The sequence below is a fragment of the Sceloporus undulatus genome, unplaced genomic scaffold (genome assembly GCF_019175285.1).
Source record: "Sceloporus undulatus isolate JIND9_A2432 ecotype Alabama unplaced genomic scaffold, SceUnd_v1.1 scaffold_13, whole genome shotgun sequence".
In the NCBI taxonomy this organism is placed as follows: Eukaryota; Metazoa; Chordata; class Lepidosauria; order Squamata; family Phrynosomatidae; genus Sceloporus; species Sceloporus undulatus.
The window spans coordinates 3,079,206-3,097,934 of NW_024802935.1; the positions used below are offsets into that span (position 1 = coordinate 3,079,206).

General features: G+C 40.4%; 1 protein-coding gene across 1 annotated transcript in view; it reads right to left on the reverse strand.

The window, feature by feature from the left end:
* Positions 1-17,858, reverse strand: part of LOC121917260 (transmembrane protease serine 7-like) — a 36,002-nt gene extending 18,144 nt beyond the window's left edge. Inside the window, exons 1-8 of the mRNA XM_042443043.1 lie at positions 17,808-17,858; positions 12,725-12,920; positions 11,592-11,722; positions 6,246-6,313; positions 5,764-5,957; positions 4,550-4,588; positions 3,874-4,102; positions 2,632-2,762 (exon numbers count right to left, since the gene is read on the reverse strand). Of these exons, the coding sequence (XP_042298977.1) occupies positions 2,632-2,762; positions 3,874-4,102; positions 4,550-4,588; positions 5,764-5,957; positions 6,246-6,313; positions 11,592-11,722; positions 12,725-12,920; positions 17,808-17,858 (1,039 nt within the window). The remainder of the gene's footprint in view (positions 1-2,631; positions 2,763-3,873; positions 4,103-4,549; positions 4,589-5,763; positions 5,958-6,245; positions 6,314-11,591; positions 11,723-12,724; positions 12,921-17,807) is intronic.
* Positions 17,859-18,729: the final 871 nt, after the last annotated feature.

Consider the following 18,729-nt stretch of genomic DNA (forward strand, 5'->3'; position numbering starts at 1 on the left):
TAATATGACAGTCTCTGCCTTTAGGTTTACAATCTAAATTTAAGGCATGTCACATAAGGTATATGTAATGGGAGGGGAGAAGGAAAAATAAAGTTCAGTGCTTACAAGGAGAAGCTGAAATAAAATGATATGGGGGGGGGGGCTGATAAAAAAAAAGCTCTGTCCTTTATGTTGGTCAGTTTTTTGCCTAAACCTACCACCACAAAGAGAGGTGTTTCCCATAAAGCAGGGAGTGGAGGGGGGGATTTTTCCACCCCAGACCTCCCACGCCCAATTAAATTTTTCTGAACATTCAGTTTACTTCAACAGGCAGGCCTGAAGGGGAAAAACCTCTCTTCACTAGACTGTGAACTGTTCAGAGATTTACATGAGCCACCTTGGAACAGATTTTAACCTGAATGTCACATACACTATTCTGTGTCAGATATATTATTCCATAATTCAGTTTGTAAATGAAATACTAAAGAAAGAAATAAAGTTGGAGTTAGAGATGCAAGTCCCATAAAAGATACCCTGATCAGTATCTGGAAAAAATACACCTTGTCCCAAATAAAATAACTGTCATCTTCTGGCCTGGGAGGGAGTGAAAGGACAGGCCCAACGCCATCGGGCCTGGTCTGGATTAAGAAGAAGAGTCCTCCCTGCAGTCCATCGGCCTCGGTCAAGGCCTCCGAGGGAGAGAAGAACTGCTGGACCTGTTCCCCTTCCCCATCACCATTCCCTTCTCCTTTTGTGTCATGTCCTTTTAGATTGTAAGCCTGAGGGCAGGGAACCATCTAATTAAAATAATAATTGTAAGCCGCTCTGAGAGCCTTTAGAGCTGAAGGGTGGGGTATAAATAAAGTAAACAAACAAACAAACAAATATATTATCCCCATTATTTTCCATATCCCCCACCAGCATGCATAGCAATTACCAGGAAATGACCAGAGGTCAGAAAGGTGATTGGTTGGTTTGTTTTAAACTAAACATCCCACACTCTCCCACATACATGAGGTGTAGACCAAACTAACAATAACAACAAAGACAACAACAACTTGTCAGGATTCTGGAAATCACCATTAGAAAGTTGAAGAAAATAAAAATCCAGTTTTTAAAATATAGTGGGTGTTTTCTATACTGTATATGACAACTACTCCATCTACTGGTACAATAGAGTATAAAATTCAGACTATGTTGGTCTGAAATACCAATATGCAAAGGGATCTTTGAGACTGTTAATCTCAAAGATGCTACAAGATTCCAAGACACTAATACTAATCCCTTTGCATACTTATAAAGTATAGAGTTTTAGAAGTTATGGCCATAAAATGCTACCAGCGATCTTCCAGATTGGTCTAAAGAAATATGGGTTTTTGCACCCTGGCTCCTTGGATTTTTGCCAGTTGTTATCACATCTGCATCCACTCATTCTACTTTTTGTGAGGCTGTTTGTAGCAATTCCTTGTAGCAATTCCTTATATCACAATGAACTGTTTAGGGCTCTTCCAAAAATGATCTGGAGCATGTTTTTCTGAAATGGTTGTATAGCTGGAAGGGTCAGTTTTCTCCTCCCTGTATTTTTAAAAAGATTTTTGGATTTATACAGTTTCATCACATGACAAAAGAAAGTGGAAATATAGCCAGAAAATAGCAGCTTTTTCTGTGCCTAACTGCATGACATTGTAGTGCTTCAGTTCTCTTCAGGGATTATCACACGGGAGGCTTACCATGTCTTAAATGCTGGCAAAATGCTCCTGAAACATGAAGGTGTGATAGCTGGTCATGCTTCTGATTCGTCACTGAGGCATCCCCTCGCCTCTCCTGTCCTCACAGCCTTCGTGGAACAGCCATTTCTTTAATAAGGAGAACTCCTTTGAGGATGGGAGAGGCGAGGGGATGCTTCAGTGACGCTTCATAAGCCTGATAAGCTATTACACCTTCAAGCTTCTGGAGTGTTTTACCAGCGTTTTAACCATAGTAAGCTTGGGTGTGGTAATCTCCTTCCTGTGAGAGATGGTTGTAAAAGAGTATTTTTTGTCAAATGGATTTTTCCAATTAGACAAAAGACATGCTTTTAACACAGTCTCCCATGAGAAGAGAACTTACTTAAATGCTATGATGCCATGCAGTAAGGCATGGAGAACGCTGCTACTCTCCAGCTCTGTTTCTACTTTCTTTTCTTGTGTCATAAGGCTCATAGTGCTATAGTGCAACACTGGCATTTCATTGATGCACTAGAGCATTATAACTCTTAACAAGTCAAAGAAAAGAGGAGAAGTGGATACTTTTTTTTATATGTCTCAGAATGTAGGCCTTCTTGGATATTGTTTCAGTTGCAGGAATGACTTGTGCAGCTGGACCAGCCAAGAAAGAGAAAGACATAGGACTAGGTACAGGTAGACAACAGGACAATTAAAAAGACGAACAAATGGTAAAACAGTGATGAAAAAGTTAAAAAATCAGATTGGCATGCCTTATTTGAAGAAGAATGGGTCATATTTTCAAAGGCAGAACATTACTTAAATTAGGGTGAAGCTATACAATATGACTACAGCTTCTACATTTTTAAAAAAATGAAAAGGCAGGTCAATCTAACAGCACCTTGATTTTTTTTACCATGTAGTTTGATGTTTTAAAAAAAGCACTTACTCTCTTGTGCTATGACCTCAAAATAGCCATGAAATTCCTTTACTTTCCTCACTTGTGCAGACTTCATTGTAATCAACATCATATTATTAGTAGAAACAAAAGACAGGAATGAATCGGTTGGTTCACAGATTCTGAAACAAATGGATTTTGTTTCATATATACATAGTATACAGTTCATTAATATAATAATCCCCTTAGTTGGCTTGGCTCTTTTCTTAGTTAGCCAGTTAACTAAGCAATTGTGCTTCTAGTTGTGTGAGCAACAACAGTTGCACTAATAAATTTTAAAAAAAACCCACACATTTTAAGAATGACAGCCTGAACTACCTCACAGAGTTGTTGTGAAGATAAAATAATGGAAGAGGGGAGCCATGTATGCCACCGTGAGCCTACTGCAGGAAAGACAGGGTTACTAATGACTGATTTATTAGACTCTAGATATTTAGCCTTAGCCAAACCAAGGCCAGGGGTGTAGCTAAAAGTGTGTGTGGGGGGGAGGGATGAAGTTGTTGCCTCCCAAGTAAGACCAGTGCCCCCAGTGAAATTTTCCTTCAGTCTTCAAATTTCTATCATTGCAGAAATTTAAAACTACAGTTCAGCATGTAGAAATACAGCTTAGGCATCAAAGGACAAGGGGCAGCCAAAGTTTCCATTGGAATGCTAACACAGTGTATAAGACCTCCATGTGTGAACAATTTTCAATGACTCATTCTCTGCAATGCTAGAAATTTGGGCACTGAATGACATTTTCATCATTGGTTAGAATTATTTTTCTCTCTTTTTATGGTCACAGTTATGCCAGACTTTGGTCTGATTGTGTTCCAACTCTCCAGATGCTCTTTTAGTACTGTGTATTGGCATAATTTTCAGGGAGGGGGGAGTGGAGGCAAACCTTGAAATTTTGTGTTGATTTCATTCTACAGTTCCAGGGTCAATTGTGTTTAACCAGGACATATTAGCAATAACACTTTCCTGTTGTTTCTGAAATTCTCTTGTATATTACCTCTGAACCTGTTTAGTTAAAAGGCAGCCACAGATCTTGATTATTAGATTCCTCTCCCACTTAACATTTTGATAAATGTTAAAAATAGTCAATAAATCTTTTCAATGAACCTATAGAATTGTACTGAGAAGGGATTACATTTCTGAATAATTGTACATGTGACAAAAAAAAATCCCTCCCCCAACACATTTCTCTGCTGTAACATTTTCAAATAAATATTGCTGAAAAGGCACACCTACCGATATAGTATCTTACTTTTGATTGGCATCAGAGAGTCGTAAATGGTCAATGAATCTGTGATGCAGTTATCAGCTTCAAGCTGAATGGATGCTATGGAAAGGCGAATTAAGTAGCCCACCAATGCAATCAATTTGAAATAGCAGATCATTCTTCCTGATTTTGCTGAAATGTCCAGTGGAAAATGCTGGTGCAGCCGGTCTGCATGCAGGTCATATATGCAGTTTGTACCTGCCAAAAAATAGCCCGCATCAGGCATTAAAGGCCAGTGCTGATGAGATTATTATACTTGCAGAAAAGGCAGGAAATCAAGCTTTACACAAAGAGGGGTGAATTTTTTCCTCTCAAGTCATTGATAAAACATGAATATGTGCTGTTCACATTTAAACTATTAACTCATGAAATGTTTTTGGCAAACACTCTAATGCTCTCTCCTCTAATGGAAGCAAATTATAAGTGGTGTTGTTACTAAAAATTGGCATCTCTCATGGAGACCACCTTGTAAAGTACTCTAAATACACGAAAGAAACACTGCAAATGTTATCATTCAATTAACCAATCAAAGACAAATACTATTTTTAGCCCAGTCTCAGAATTTAATTCAATGCATGTCAGACAATATACACCTCCTGGTAAAAATGGAGTCAGTCAGAACATTCATTATAGATAGCAATTTACCTGTTCCTGTTGTAGAAGAGTAATCTGACCGGAGCCCAACTGCATTGGAGAAGAGATACAAATGATTCTCCCCTTGTTTCAACAACTATTGCAAGAAATGATCAGCAGATGCTGTACATGAAATAATGCTCCACTGTTTTAAAGCTTTTATATCACAGCCTGAGAATGAAATCCAATTCATGTGAATTTATGAAGTCACCATAATTTGATTTTTTTAAAAAGATTTGAGCACACCTCAGAGAAGGGAAGGGAGTCATGCCATATAGTCTCATAAAGAGCTTGGAAAAGTTTATTATTATTATTATTATTATTATTATTATTATTATTATTATTATTACAACCACCAGAATTTTCCAGTCAACTGGCTGGAAGGTTTTGGGAACTGTAGTCCAAGGATATAACTTTTCCAGGTTCTGCCCAAACTCCACACAGATCAGCCAGCAGATGATGTGAAAGACATATGCTGAAGGGCCTGATGAGTTTCGGCCTGTAAAAACAGACAATCATGTGCAAATATTCTTAGCAAGCAGAAGCAACTTCCTGTGTTTCCATGTGTCATTTCACAAGCATGCCCTTAGATAATGAGAGCTGGTGTTTTCTGAAAAAGTTCTTGACTTCCTGAAGTCTCTGCAATAAACTGAGACCATCATAAAGGCAAAATGATTTTGAAAGGCAATTCAGAAAAAGTTAAAAATGGGGCTCGACAGCCTGCCCCGAAAGGGCGGGCTGTAGCCACCCGTTTCTGTTCCTGAGGGAGCCCAAAGCAACCAAACCGCACAGGTTCCCTCTGCACCAAAAAAGCAGATTCTTCTTGGTGCATGTGGCCACATTGGTGAGGCAAGCGCAGCGCCCTTACGTGCAGATGCTGCACTGCACTTGCATCATCATGGCGCCCCCCTAGCTGCACGCTAGGGCTCAGGAACATGTGGATATTCTGCACTCCCAAGCCTTAATTTTGGCTCCAGAGTGCCACAAAGCACCCGTTTGTACCGGACCAATAATACAGAAGTAGCAGAACATAATAATGCCTTTCATAACTCATTTTAAGAATCTTCACCTTAGCTATGGAATTGCACTGTTGCAAACTGTTATTCCCATGTGACAAAAGTATATATTTTTCCCCAGAAGCTACTGTTCTCTGTGGAAAGGGAAGCTTATTTTTGGGAAGCAACCTGTAGGATGTGAAACATTTTAGATTAAGTAGAAATACCAACCGCTAAGCACAATGGAGTCCATATCAACAGCAAGGCCTTGAAGACTCCCTATTGAAGTTCGATTTGTGATGCTTGTCTGAATTGAGTCCTTCAAAATCGCTGCTACACAATCTTCACAAAAGACTTGACCTTTAGCCTGTGGCACCACAAACACAATCCAGAAATGCACAAGTAGTCCCCCATTGTTGTTATTACTGAAATCAAATATAAAAGCAGAAGTGTCATAGTATTTCTTAGATCCTTAGAGGATCCATAGTGGATCCCTACAAATCTTAAGATTCTCCTATTGTTTTAGCAATGAACCAAAAGTGTTTGGAGGATAAGATTCTTTGCTGAGCATGAAAGTAATTCTGTGTTGGCATAGCTCACATATTTGACAAAAATAACTCTTTACACACAGGTAGCAGAGACTGCAAAATGGTTGACTATTTTTTTCTCTCTAAGAAATCCAGCTGGAAAAAGTAAAATGAAACATGTCCCACCTGACATCTGAGACAATGGACTGCTTATAAAATTTGGCGAAAGCAGATTTGGTATATACCAAGTTCATCTGAAAGAGAAAATTCACAGAATGGTTTGGCAGTCCTGCAAAGACCAAAAGTAAAATTTATCTTACCAAGAATTGTCTGTGCTGGGTATGTAACTACAGGCATAAGAAATTCAATAATCCTCTTCATTTATAAAACAAGTAAGTTTCATTTGGGGGGGGGGAAATCATTCCCAGCTTCCTTTGAAAGAGACAGTAGTACAAATATTCATTCAAAGTACTTTTATAATAGGCATAAAATAGGTATATAATAGGTATAAAATAAATCTTTTATTTACAGACTGTACGGAAGAGCCATGCTGATGAGAGTGTATGGAGTTGATCAGACAAGGGAAATTGGAAGTATAATCCAATGGAATCCAAACACAATCATGGGGTTTAATGTTATTGCGTGATAGACTACCACATGTAACTTTGGGCAATGGCAAGCTATTTTCGGGCAATGAGTCAGTTCGAACGCAATTCAAATTCACGTAAATTCGCTGAACTAGCGAATTCACGTGAATGCATTCTGGCCCCACTTTCTTTTCATTTGAAATTAAGAGAAATTCCTCCTGTGTGATAAACTCCACAGTCTCCTTTGCTAAAGTTTTTCTTATTGCTTTCGATAAGATGTCACTAGAACTATACCTGGAAATGAACAAAGTTCTAGCAGGGCTGGATCAAGACATTTTGCTATCTGAGACAAAGAAAGAGATGGTATCCCTTCCTCATTAAATTTGGACTGGCACTGATAGCTGACTCTTACTTCAGCACATTTGGGGGCAACAGACTATATGAAAGATCATAGGGCATGCTGTATGGCACACAGAGCAGTGTCTTCGGAGATTATCACATTAGCTTTGCTGGTGAGATAGACCTTAAGGCAGATCTTATTGCATTCACCCATCGCTGGGCAGTATGCAGCCCATATGCAACCCAAGCTTCTCCAGGTTTGTTCCATATCTTTTCAAGAACAGGAAAATCCCATGAAAGAACCCAGGGTTGCATACGGGCTGCATTCATCCAGCAATGGGTGAATGCGATAAGATCTGCCTTAAGAAAGTTACATCCCTGGTTTATCCTGGCAGCGAAGTTAATGTGATAAAGGAGCCCTGGTGGCACAGTGGTTAAATGCCTGTACTGCAGCCATTCACTCAAAACCACAAGGTTGCGAGTTCAACACCAGCAAAAGGGCCCAAGCTCGACTCAGGCTTGCATCCTTCCGAGGTCGCTAAAATGAGTACCCAGACTGTTGGGGGCAAATTAGCTTACTTGCTAATTAGCTTACTTGCTGTTCACCGCTATGATCTTTGGAATAGCGGTATATAAATAAAACAAATTATTATTATTATTATCATCATCATCATCATCTCCTTGCTTTGTATTCCCAGGCCCAGGGAAGATACCTCATTTTGCCTAATGGTAGGGCCATTATTATTATTATTATTATTATTATTATTATTAAACTTTATTTCTAAAGCGCTGTAATTATACACAGTGCTGTACAAAGTCGGTAAAATTAAAGAGTGTATAAAAGCCTGCCCAAGGCCATCCCTGTGTTTTGCCAGGGAAGAGTAAGGGGACAAGCCACACTGAAGTTCCATGGGAACTGTTCCCATGCCAGAGTAGTCTACACTGATGAAGCTAATTCAGAAATTAAGAGCATGAGAGGAAAATTGTAAAAAGCTCTCAGACGAAGGCCTTTGTGTGGCTGCCCTGGTATACCTCTTTTAGCAACCATCCTGGAACATATTCCCTGAAAAAAAGTTTCCAATCTTTTCCAGTTGTTTATACATACACACACACATCATAGGTCATCTAATGATGAGGTTGTTCTTTCAAAAACAGACTCAGGTCTAATCTACACTGCAGAAATAATGCTGTTTGATATAGCTTTAACTGCCATGGCTCTGTGTTATGCAATTCTGGGATTTGTAATTTCTTTTTTTTAAAAAACGGAGCTATCTGATGGAGTAGGCTAAATATCTCACAAAACTAAAAATCCCAGATTCCATAGCATGGAGCCATGGCAGTTAAAGCAGTGTCAAATTGCATAATTTCTGCAATGCAGATTAGTCCTCAGTTGATTTAGATCAGGGGCTTGCACAATACAAATACAGTTGTCCCTCCATATCCATGGATTCAACCATCCACAGCTTGAAAATATTTTTAAAATATATACATTCCAAAAAGCAAACCTTGATTTTGCTATTTTGTACAAGAGATACCATTTTACTATGCAATTGTATATAATGGGACTTGAGCATTCACAGATTTTGTCATCTATGGGGAGTCCTGGAACCAGACCCCCAGCAGATACCAAGGACCCACTCTATAGTGCCATGTTTCCACTTTAACTGCCATGTTTCCCTCCCATGAACTGAAGTTTAGGGAGGGGTATTTAGAATTCACAGCCAGAGAACTCCAGTGCCTCATCAGATTGCAAACCTCAGGATTCCATAGGATGCAGCCATGGCAGTTAAAGTAAAATCCATAATTATGTAAAGGGCCCCAGGAAGGGGCAACTTCTGCAGGTTTGGGAAATCCCATGCTGTTCTCCTGGAACCTTGGAAGGCTGTACCCACATTGCCCACCCCTCAGCCTGACTACAGGTGCTGCCATTGATGAGAAATGGCATTAGAGCGTGCCTTTTTAGAAATGATGCATTAGATGTAATTGAAAACTGATGACACATCTTACCTGTAAAAATAAGGAGCTACCATAATGTACAGTTTGGAAATGTAGGAACAGTGTTTTGATGAAACATAGCAAAGGGACTAACCGAGTGACATACTCTTCATAGTACTTTGAAAAAAATTCCAAGGCTTAAAGGCAAAGCTTGATTCATAGCAATTCCTGACAATGCCTGTCTCTTAATGATGGTCCAATTACATAATTTCTTTATAAGGAAAACATATTTTTAATACTTTAAGCTTGTTCCATGGCTGTACGTGGGAGGAACCTAGAATGAGGCGATGAGTTAAACCAAAGATATTTACTATCTGCTAAACCGGGACAACAGGTTCTAATAGAGAAAGAGGAACTACATTTAAGAGATTCATACAATATGTGAACCAGAAAGTTTGACTAGTTAAATTTAAATCCACCCTCAGGCACTAGATTCCAGGTATTGGAATAGGGTTGTATTTGCCACAAGGTCTTTTGGCTATATAAATCCTTTTGGCTAGCTGAATGTAAATCCTTAAGCTCCTGTCAATTTTACCACTTGATGATATCTTGCCTTTATTAAAAAGTATTTTCATTCATTACTTATAGAAACAGAGGCCACTGTCTTCACTCTAACCCAGGAGTAGGCAAAATGTGGACGTAGAGATGTTGGACTGCAGTTCCCAGTATTCCTTGTTATTGCTTATGCTGGATAGAATTGATAGGTGTTACAGTCCAGTGACATCTTGAGGGCTGTACTTTGTCCACCCTTTCTCTAAGCACTCATTTGCTGGGCAAAATAAAGAAATGCCAAGAAGAATTGCCCTCTCCCCTAATGCTAGGGAGCAATGCCCTTCCATTTAATTAATACATGTGTGTCCATGGCTGGCTCCTGACTGGCTCTGGCCTCCAGCAGCCCTCATGGCAGGCTCCCTGGCTGGTGATTGGCTACTGGGGGCTGAAAGAGGAGGCACTCCCTCCCGGTGCAGGAGTACTTGTCCCAGGAGGCGCCGGGATTGGAAGTGACTCCTGATTGGGCAGCGTCGGCCCCGGTGTCACCCACGAGTGGCTGAGGAGCCAGGAAGGCAGGACCCCTGCTCCTTCTCAGCCCCCCATTGGGCGGCAGGCATTTAAAAGGCCACGTGGGCCTGGTCCTCGCCGCCATTCTCAGCCCAGCTCTCCCCACCTACCCTTCCTCATTTTGGTGTTGGGGAGCTTCCTGTGACAACCTGGGGATGCTTGGCAGTTGCATAGGTCTTGGATCTGTTGGGTGTGGTTTCCAGAGCTGTCTAGCCCTGGATCAGGAGTCCAATGGGGACATGGGGGTGCTGAGATTGCAGTGGTGTTGCCATTGTGGGAGCCACATCGATTCAGCATCCCCCGGTGACAGTGGGCGGAGATGTGCATATGCGAATAACCAGTTAGTATAGGGCGACAGGCATTGCTAACCGGTGGCCCCTTGTCATCCCGAAGCTTGGCCATGACCAAGCACTTGGGTTTCATTGATCAATCAGGGATTGATGAATGACAGATCCAGACTTCATGCATTGGAGCCACCCCTATGATATGTTGTTGCTGTTGTTTAATAACGTTGTGGTCTTCTTTGTTCCAAACATAGTGTCTGTGGTCTTTCCCAGGGTGACTCCCATACTTGGCAACATTTAGCTCTTTGAAAGTTGTTTACTGTCCTGCTTAAAAAAAACTTTGGGGCTTGGCAAACTGCCGCTAAGAGGCGCCACCCCACTTCCCCTTGAAGCCCTGGATTGGGGACGTGGCAACTGCACGATACACTCCCAACCCGGCAGTTCCATGGCACAAAAAGAAGCCACAAAAAGTGGCTTCTTTTTGCACCATGGAAATGGCACACTAACTGCTGCCACAGCTTTTCCACGGCTCTTTGGCCCAGCGTGTCAACACAGTGTGACACTGGCCGCCATGTGGTTGCTCAGGCGGCATCATGCCAGCATGGGGATGGAGTCAGGGTGGCCAGCATGTGGTCGCCATGCACCCATTCTGTCCCCTCCCCCACTGACTCTTTATGCCGGTCCTTTATTTGAGATGTGAGAATGGGATATTGCAGTTTTTCATTATAAGAGGCCAGAATTTATTAGGTGGTCTATATAGCTAGCAGATTATAGATGTGAGTGGATAGAGAGCCCCTAGAGTTAACCATCCAAAGGCAATGCCTAGCTATTTCATTTTTTCTTCTCCGAGGTCTAATATGCACTGCAGAATTAATGCAGTTGATACCACATTATCTGTCAAAGCTCCATCCTATGGAATCTTGGGTTTTATAGCTTGTTGTGGCACCAGAGTGCTTTGACATAGCAGGCTAAATAGCTCACAAAACTACAAATCCCAAATTTCCATAGCATTGAGTCATGGTTGTTAAAGTGGTGTCAAACTGCATTGTTTCTAAGAGATTTTTTTTCCCTAGTAAGAAAATTAAAAACATAGTGGGGAAACATGGCAGAGTTAAAAACTGGAGATAATATTATCTGAACTATTTGTAAAATTCTGGAAGGATGAATGGATCTAAAAGCCCTGTCTGGGAGCACCCTAATTCATACAATTTGAAGACAACCTAATACATACTATTGTGTGTTTCCATAAGCATAAAAATGTTCCTTACCACTTGCTGTACATTCTGTGCTACAGTGAGGAACTCCCTGGATTCCTTCTGACGATACTCGGGGAGAAATTCAATGTTGGCAACACGAAATAATCCAACGAAGTATAAAGCATCTTTGCTTTCTGCCTGCACTGTAAAACAGAAAGGAGATATATGTGTATTACCCCTCCCTTTCATTATGGTAATAAAAAAGAGGACAGCGATAAAGTTATTTCTAGGAACTTAAGAAGTATTAGCAGTCACAAGAAACGTGTCTTCACCTGCAGTTGTGAATTTAGCTTTGCAACATGGCTTGAACTTATATATGCTAGATCAACTCTACATTGCCTTAACTGTTGTTGATGTTGTTGTTGTTTTATGCCTTCAAGTTGTTTTCCAATTTATAGCAACCCTAAGACAAACCTATCATGGGGTTTGCTTGGCAAGATTTGTTCAGAGGAGGTTTGCCATTGCCATCCTCAGAGGCTGACCCTTAATTGTGCATCAACATTTAATCATGCCAATCTTCTAATGGACATGTTGATCTTTTTAAAAGATATAAGAAGCAAGACAATCTTTATTCATCTTATTTATAGAAAAGGGAGTGGTGACTGGTGGGTTCCATATCAGTGGGGCAATACTCTGGTTAAATTTTTGGCATGCATTTTAAAGGATCCATTGCAAGGTGCTGAATCTTACTCCAAAATCCCCATTTTCTGCTATTTTTAAGAAAATAAGATTTTTAAAACTAGAAATGGACTTCCACTAGCTTTATTTGTTTTTTGTCGGTTTGTTTTCATTTGTCAGTCTGTGTAGCCCAGAACCTAGGGGCAGAAAATTTGCCTCTGGATTTACTGAAGTTGGCTACCTTAATATATAAAACTGTCTCCTAGGATGCATATCCCAGACCAAGGGGTTCCCACTTTGTCCTTTAGGAAATAGGTATTGACATACCTCAGTTCCAGGACAGAAAATTAGCTTCCTTTACCTACAAATATAAAACTTTTTTCTAGGGCATATCGTATGTCAAACATGCTCAATATGGTATATAAAAGACCACTCAAATGTACATATGAGAATCAGTTCAATGAATCTGTTTAGATGTGTATATGAGAAAAAGATGTTTGACCTAGACCATAGAGACAGGAACTCACCAATAAAGAGCCACAATAATGTCCAAGTTATAACACCAACAATGAAGAGGACTACTGTAAAGAGGATTATTTTATTTTGAAAATTCCAGATAGACTTGTTTTTTTTCCTCTTTGATTTTGATGTCCTGTTGAGTTTTCTTGCAATTCTTTCCCATTTGTCTTCTGAATCTGCCATTTGAACTGATACATTTGAAACCTTAATCAAAGAAAAGAGGAAATAATGACACCGACATAGACAAATTCAGGGTATCTCTCAGTTCCAACCTGAATTTTTCAAGTGATAGCAAATGTATAGGTGTAAACTGGAGGTAAGCATGGAACCCTCCAGATGCTGTTGCACTTCCCACCAGACCTACCTAGCCAGTGTACACAATGATGAACTTTCCTGGGAGCTGCAGTCCAGCAACAGCTACAAGGCTTGCAAGCTTCTCATTCCTCTCCAAAATCCAACTGCTAGTCTGAATCAGTGGAAATGTGTGTAAAGTCCATTGATTATAATTTGAGATTAGTTTTTTCTACTAGTCCCCACTCTTAATTATTCCACTATTAATGGATTTATACCATTTGGTTTACACTATAAGGGAAAAGTTGTCCTATTTGTGATATGAGTTTGTTTCACAGACTTAAAAATATTTACTCAGAAATACATTTTATAAAGTTAAATGGGACTTTATGGCCACAGCCCTGTTGGTGATATACAGAGGCATGGGTTGTGTTGCACATGCGAAGTGATTTTTTTTTTTTTTGATAATGCAAAAATGGATACATCCAGATGATGGTGCTGGTTGCACATGCAGAACTCGTACAAATGTGCAATAATGCACCTAGAGTAGTATGCCAATGCTTGTTGCACACTGCATACTGCCTCAGTACATTGGACACACAATGCTCATTCACCATTTCTCATACCTTTCACTATGGAGGCACTTAAGTATTATGCAGTACTAGCATAGCATAACTCTGCCAGCAGATATTTACATTCTACTGAGATGATATATTCTTCCCTCCCTTGCCAGAAGCTTAAAATCCAGATGATCCCATAGACATTTGAAATAGATTTTAATGTTTACAAGAAGAAAAAGGAAGTGCCTTCAATCTACCCACGGAAGCCATCTATTCATGGAAGTGACCAGTGGTGTGCCATAGGGTTCTGTCCTGGGCCCAGTGATATTCAGCATCTTTATCAATGACTTAGATGAAAGAAAAGGGAGCATGCTTATCAAATTTGCAGATGACATCAAATTAGGAGGAATAGCTAATACTCCAGAGGAAATTCAAAATGACCTTAATAGATTAGAAAGCTGGGCCAAAGATAACAAAATGAATTTCAACAAAGAGAAATGTAAGGTACTGCACTGGGGGGGGGGGGTGAAATGCATAGAGATAGGATGGTGAAATGCATAGATATAGGATGGGGGATATTTGGCTTAATGAGACTACGTGTGAAAGGGATCTAGAAGTCCTAGTAGACAACAAGTTGAACATGAGTTAGCAGTGTGATGTGGCAGCTAAAAAGGTCAATGCAATTCTTGGCTGCTTTAATAGTATAGTGTCTAGATCAAGGGAATTAATAGTGCCACTCTATTCTGTCTTGGTCAAGCCTCACCTGGAATACTGTGCCCAGTTCTGGGCACTACAATTCAAAAAGGATGTTGAGAAGCTGGAGTGTGTCCAAAGAAAGACAACCAAAATGGTGAAGGGTCTGGAAACCATGCCTTATGAGGAAAGGCTTAGGAAGCTGGATATGTTTAGCCTGGAGAAGAAACAGTTAAGAGGTGATATCATAGCCCTGATTATTTATTTGAAGGGTTGTCATATTGAGGATGGAGCAAGCTTGTTTTTCTGTTGCTCCAGAGAATAGGACCCAGAACAATGGATACAAACTATAGGAAAAGAGATTCTACTTGACAATAAGACCTGTTCACCAGTGGAACATGCTCCCTCAGAGTCTTCTTCTTTAGAGGTCTCTAAACAGAGGCTGAATGACCATCTTCAGGGGTGCTTTGATTGAAATTTCTTGCATGGGAGGGGGTTGGACTGGATGGCCCTTGTGATCTCTTCCAATTCTAGGATTCTATGATGCTATGATCTGTTGGCAGAGGGACAATGCTTGGATCCTGCCTCCTAAGATCTCTTTCATTGATGAATGTAATTCATACTTAGAACTGTTCTGATTAGTTTGTCCACTGCTCCATTACTATGTCTTAGTGCACCACAGAAAGGAATGAGAGGTCAATTACCATGTAGTCAGCAGACATGACAAGATAGTAGAATCTGCCCTCAGTTGCCAGATGCCTCAAATTTCAGTTCTGTGAAAGGGGCAAAATAACTCATATAAACAGATCTGATGAGATGAAAAGCTCCATATCTCTGATGTGGAGATTGGAGGTACCTTGTGATTTTTGCTACAGTTAATCCTGAAGTTGAAGAAATAAGCTATTATTAAATGTAAAAAGGACTTGTGCAGGTGGGACAAGCATCTTCCACATATATTTAGCCATTTGCTGAATCTCATTCCTGCACACTTATTTCACTGAAACTGGATGTATGAATACACTGTGTTTCCCTTTTTCACTTTTCTTTGCAGGAATCAGCAGGATCAACTTTTTTAAACTGACACTAGGGCCCCATTCCCACTGGGCAAAAAAAGCGGCTTATATTGCCACGATTCTGACTTGGATTTTTTTTTCTGAGTCGTATTCAAATCTGGTCCCTTGTTCCCATTACGAAAGGGGGGCAAACACACTCGGGGTTTCTTGACCCATGTTTTCGTTCCCATTGAAATTTTCTCAGTTGTAATTTGAAGCAGACTTTTTTGCTCCCTGTTCCCATTGCCCTTCCGGAACCTCTTTTTTTAAAAGCAGCTGTCAATCAAGCGCCTAAGCACTTGACATCACAGCCAATCAATCGCTTAGGCGCTTTTCCCCTCTGGGAAAGGGAAAAGGGAGCCTCTATTCCCCCCAGGTCCCTTTGCCTCCCAGGCTCTCCTGTGTCTTCCCAGAGCCCCTCTGGGAAAGGGAGAAGGAGCCTCCATTCCCCCAAGTCCCTTTGCCTCCTCCATTGCTCTCTGGGCTGTTTGGGGGGCGATTGAGCAGGCATGTAAAAAAAAGAAAAAATAATGGTTAAAAATGGTGTTCAATGGGTCTCTTCACAGGTCGATCTATGTATGTGGAGCAGGGGGGAGATTGCAGGGGAGCGTAATGTGTTTACCGCATTTGAAGGTCAATGTAGCAATTAGCTATATTTGGGCACCCGACAGAGTGCCTAAGCGATCGAAAGCTTAATTTTTTACAAAATTAATTTGTCTACACATGCGATCGCCTTAACCTGCTTCCCACTCCACCAGGAGAAAGGCTATGTGAACGGGAGAAAATGGCACCGGTAATGCAGGAAAGAGAACAAGGGGGTGACACCACCAGGCCATCCCCTTGAGCACGGCTCATCCCATCCCCAAGATCCCGAATCAGACACCCTTGTCGTTCCCATTCATTTGCCCCAAATCAGCCTCGGGAGGTGCAGGAAAAACCTCCCAAAAAGTACAGTCAAATTAACCCAGATTACCCACCACTGATTCAGGTTTTCCCAGGAAAAATCAATTACATGGGGATCAGATCCTAATTCCAATGGGAACGAAATCAGCGCAATGAGGATCGAATGTACGCTCAAATGGGAACGATGCCCCCATAATCCACGTCTTGATCCGCTTTATAAGCCAGTGGGAATGGGGCCTAGAGATGACACTTTTAGGCCTTGTTTATGAGAGGTGCTCCATCAAGTGGTGAACAAAGTCTGTGTGTCATAGTGTGTGATTGCTCTCACCTATACATATTGTATTTAGTATTCTTTAATTGGTTACTAGAAGGTAAAAATGAATTTAATTTGACTGCTTGAGGCACACATTTCTGATGAGATTTCATAGTGGGATAAAAACCAGGTATACATGCATATTCACCTTGACATCTAGTTTCCTTGTTGGCTTTCTTGTGAAGAAAGTACTGGAAATGTTTGTATTTTAAGTGTATTGAGTACCAGTGTGACATTGGTTTGAGTGTTGGATTAGATCTCCAGATACCAAGGTTTGATTCACAGCTCAGCCATGAAACCCACTGGATGACCTTGGGCAAGTCACATGCTCTCAACCTCATGGGAATGTAATGGTAAACCTCCTCTGAACAAATTTTCTTTTCTCTCTACCCCTAGTAGATGGAGTGTGATAACAAGCAGTGGCTATTACTCATCAAAAGTAATTAATGGTAATTGAAGTAAGCTTCTCATCCTATAAAAGAAATACATTGTGTTATGAACTAAAAACAAACATCTCTCATAGCAAAACTGAGGCTTTTGCCTGTATTTAACAGTTGTTTCTGGGATTTTACATTCCTTCTAAATACTTGGATCTTATGTGCAAAACCTCTTGAACTTCTTCATCTTTCTTTTGCCATACTATTTAGCAGAACATTAGTTCAAAAACAGTGTATTTGACATCAAATTTGCACCAGCACTAGTATGTTTATAGCTGACTGTTACTATTTAAGTATCTCAAATATTTTTTTAGTTTGTTGGAAAAGAAAGCATCTTTTTCTTGTGCCAGTTCTAATTATGCATTGTAGAATTCACTCTCGTTAATAAAGCAATTTAAGTATCACAGGAACACTGAATTATTTAAATCCTCCTCTTCCTTTTTACTGCATGTCAGCTCTCCAGGATAACAGTTACTATGCCAACCAGATGAATGCCAACTCTATTTAGATATACCATTTAACCTTTTATTTGCTTTAAAGTGGGGAGAAGGAGCAGGCTGGAATCCAGGGAAGAAATTAGCTCTTATCATTTAAAATTTATAGAAATACACTTCAGGTCCCAACACAAATCATCTACCAAGAACTATCACATTCTGATATTGTGCCCATATCTACCTGTGGGCAAATAAAAACATATTACATTTAACCTGAAAATATTAGTAAAAATTAGTTGCAGTATTTACACTTGCAGTTACTGGCAAGAAACTGCTTTCACAGTTCACAGGCTGAACAATTAAATGACACACTGAACACACTGATGTTAAACTAAGAATGATACTCACACTTAATTCATCTTCACGTTTAGCAGGTTTGTCACTGGCTTGTTCCTCCATTGCTGGATACTGAATTCAAAATAATAACAACAATATATCAAGTCAACCTTGCTTCAGGCACTACAGGTGCATACTAGTACAGACTGTTAAGAACTATGCTTGAAGAGGGACTAGTAACCCTGTCCATGTGGACTTGTGAGGTATGGTATTGATTTACATTCAAGAATTTCCATTGGTAATTCCATCTGCCTGTCCTTCCATTGTTGTCTGTGAACATGTTTAAAAGCATTGTCAGGGAGCACTAGACTCTGAACATTAGCTACCAAAATCATCTTCCTAGATTGGTATTTTAATTATTTACATCTGAAATTGAGAGTAGAAACTATTAAGAATCCCTGCCATAGCAGAAGCTGACAGCCTGTCCCTATCCATGTTTACCTGGATGTAAGGCCCACTGTTCCCTGAGGCTCATTCTGATGGAAAACCAGGAATTATGCTGTGCAAAGAATTGGGCAAGCGTAGACAGTCAAAAGCCAGGTAAGCTGTCACCTGGGTAGTTGAAACTGTGCTAACTCCAAAGCCTACCAGCCCAGGGATGCAGAAATGACTTTGACTAACCAGAATTTTGCTCTAGCCCAATTCCAGCACCATGCGTTGTTCCTGAGCTAGAAAGGTGTGGCTTAAACTGGGCCCTCCCTAAACCCAACCCCATACCCTCCAACATTCCCAAATGAAAACAAGCAATATCAGAGTGTGATCAAAATAGCAAAATTTATTAATGAAGGATGCAAACTACTTTTGCACTATGAGCTTAGTTTGCAACTGAAGTTTTTGCCAGTTGGTGTGTAAGAATCACTACTTTTTCTTTGTCTCCATTTTGGGCTTTGCTCTTGACAGATCTTGGAAATTAGTTGGGAGAAAAGGTTTCTAA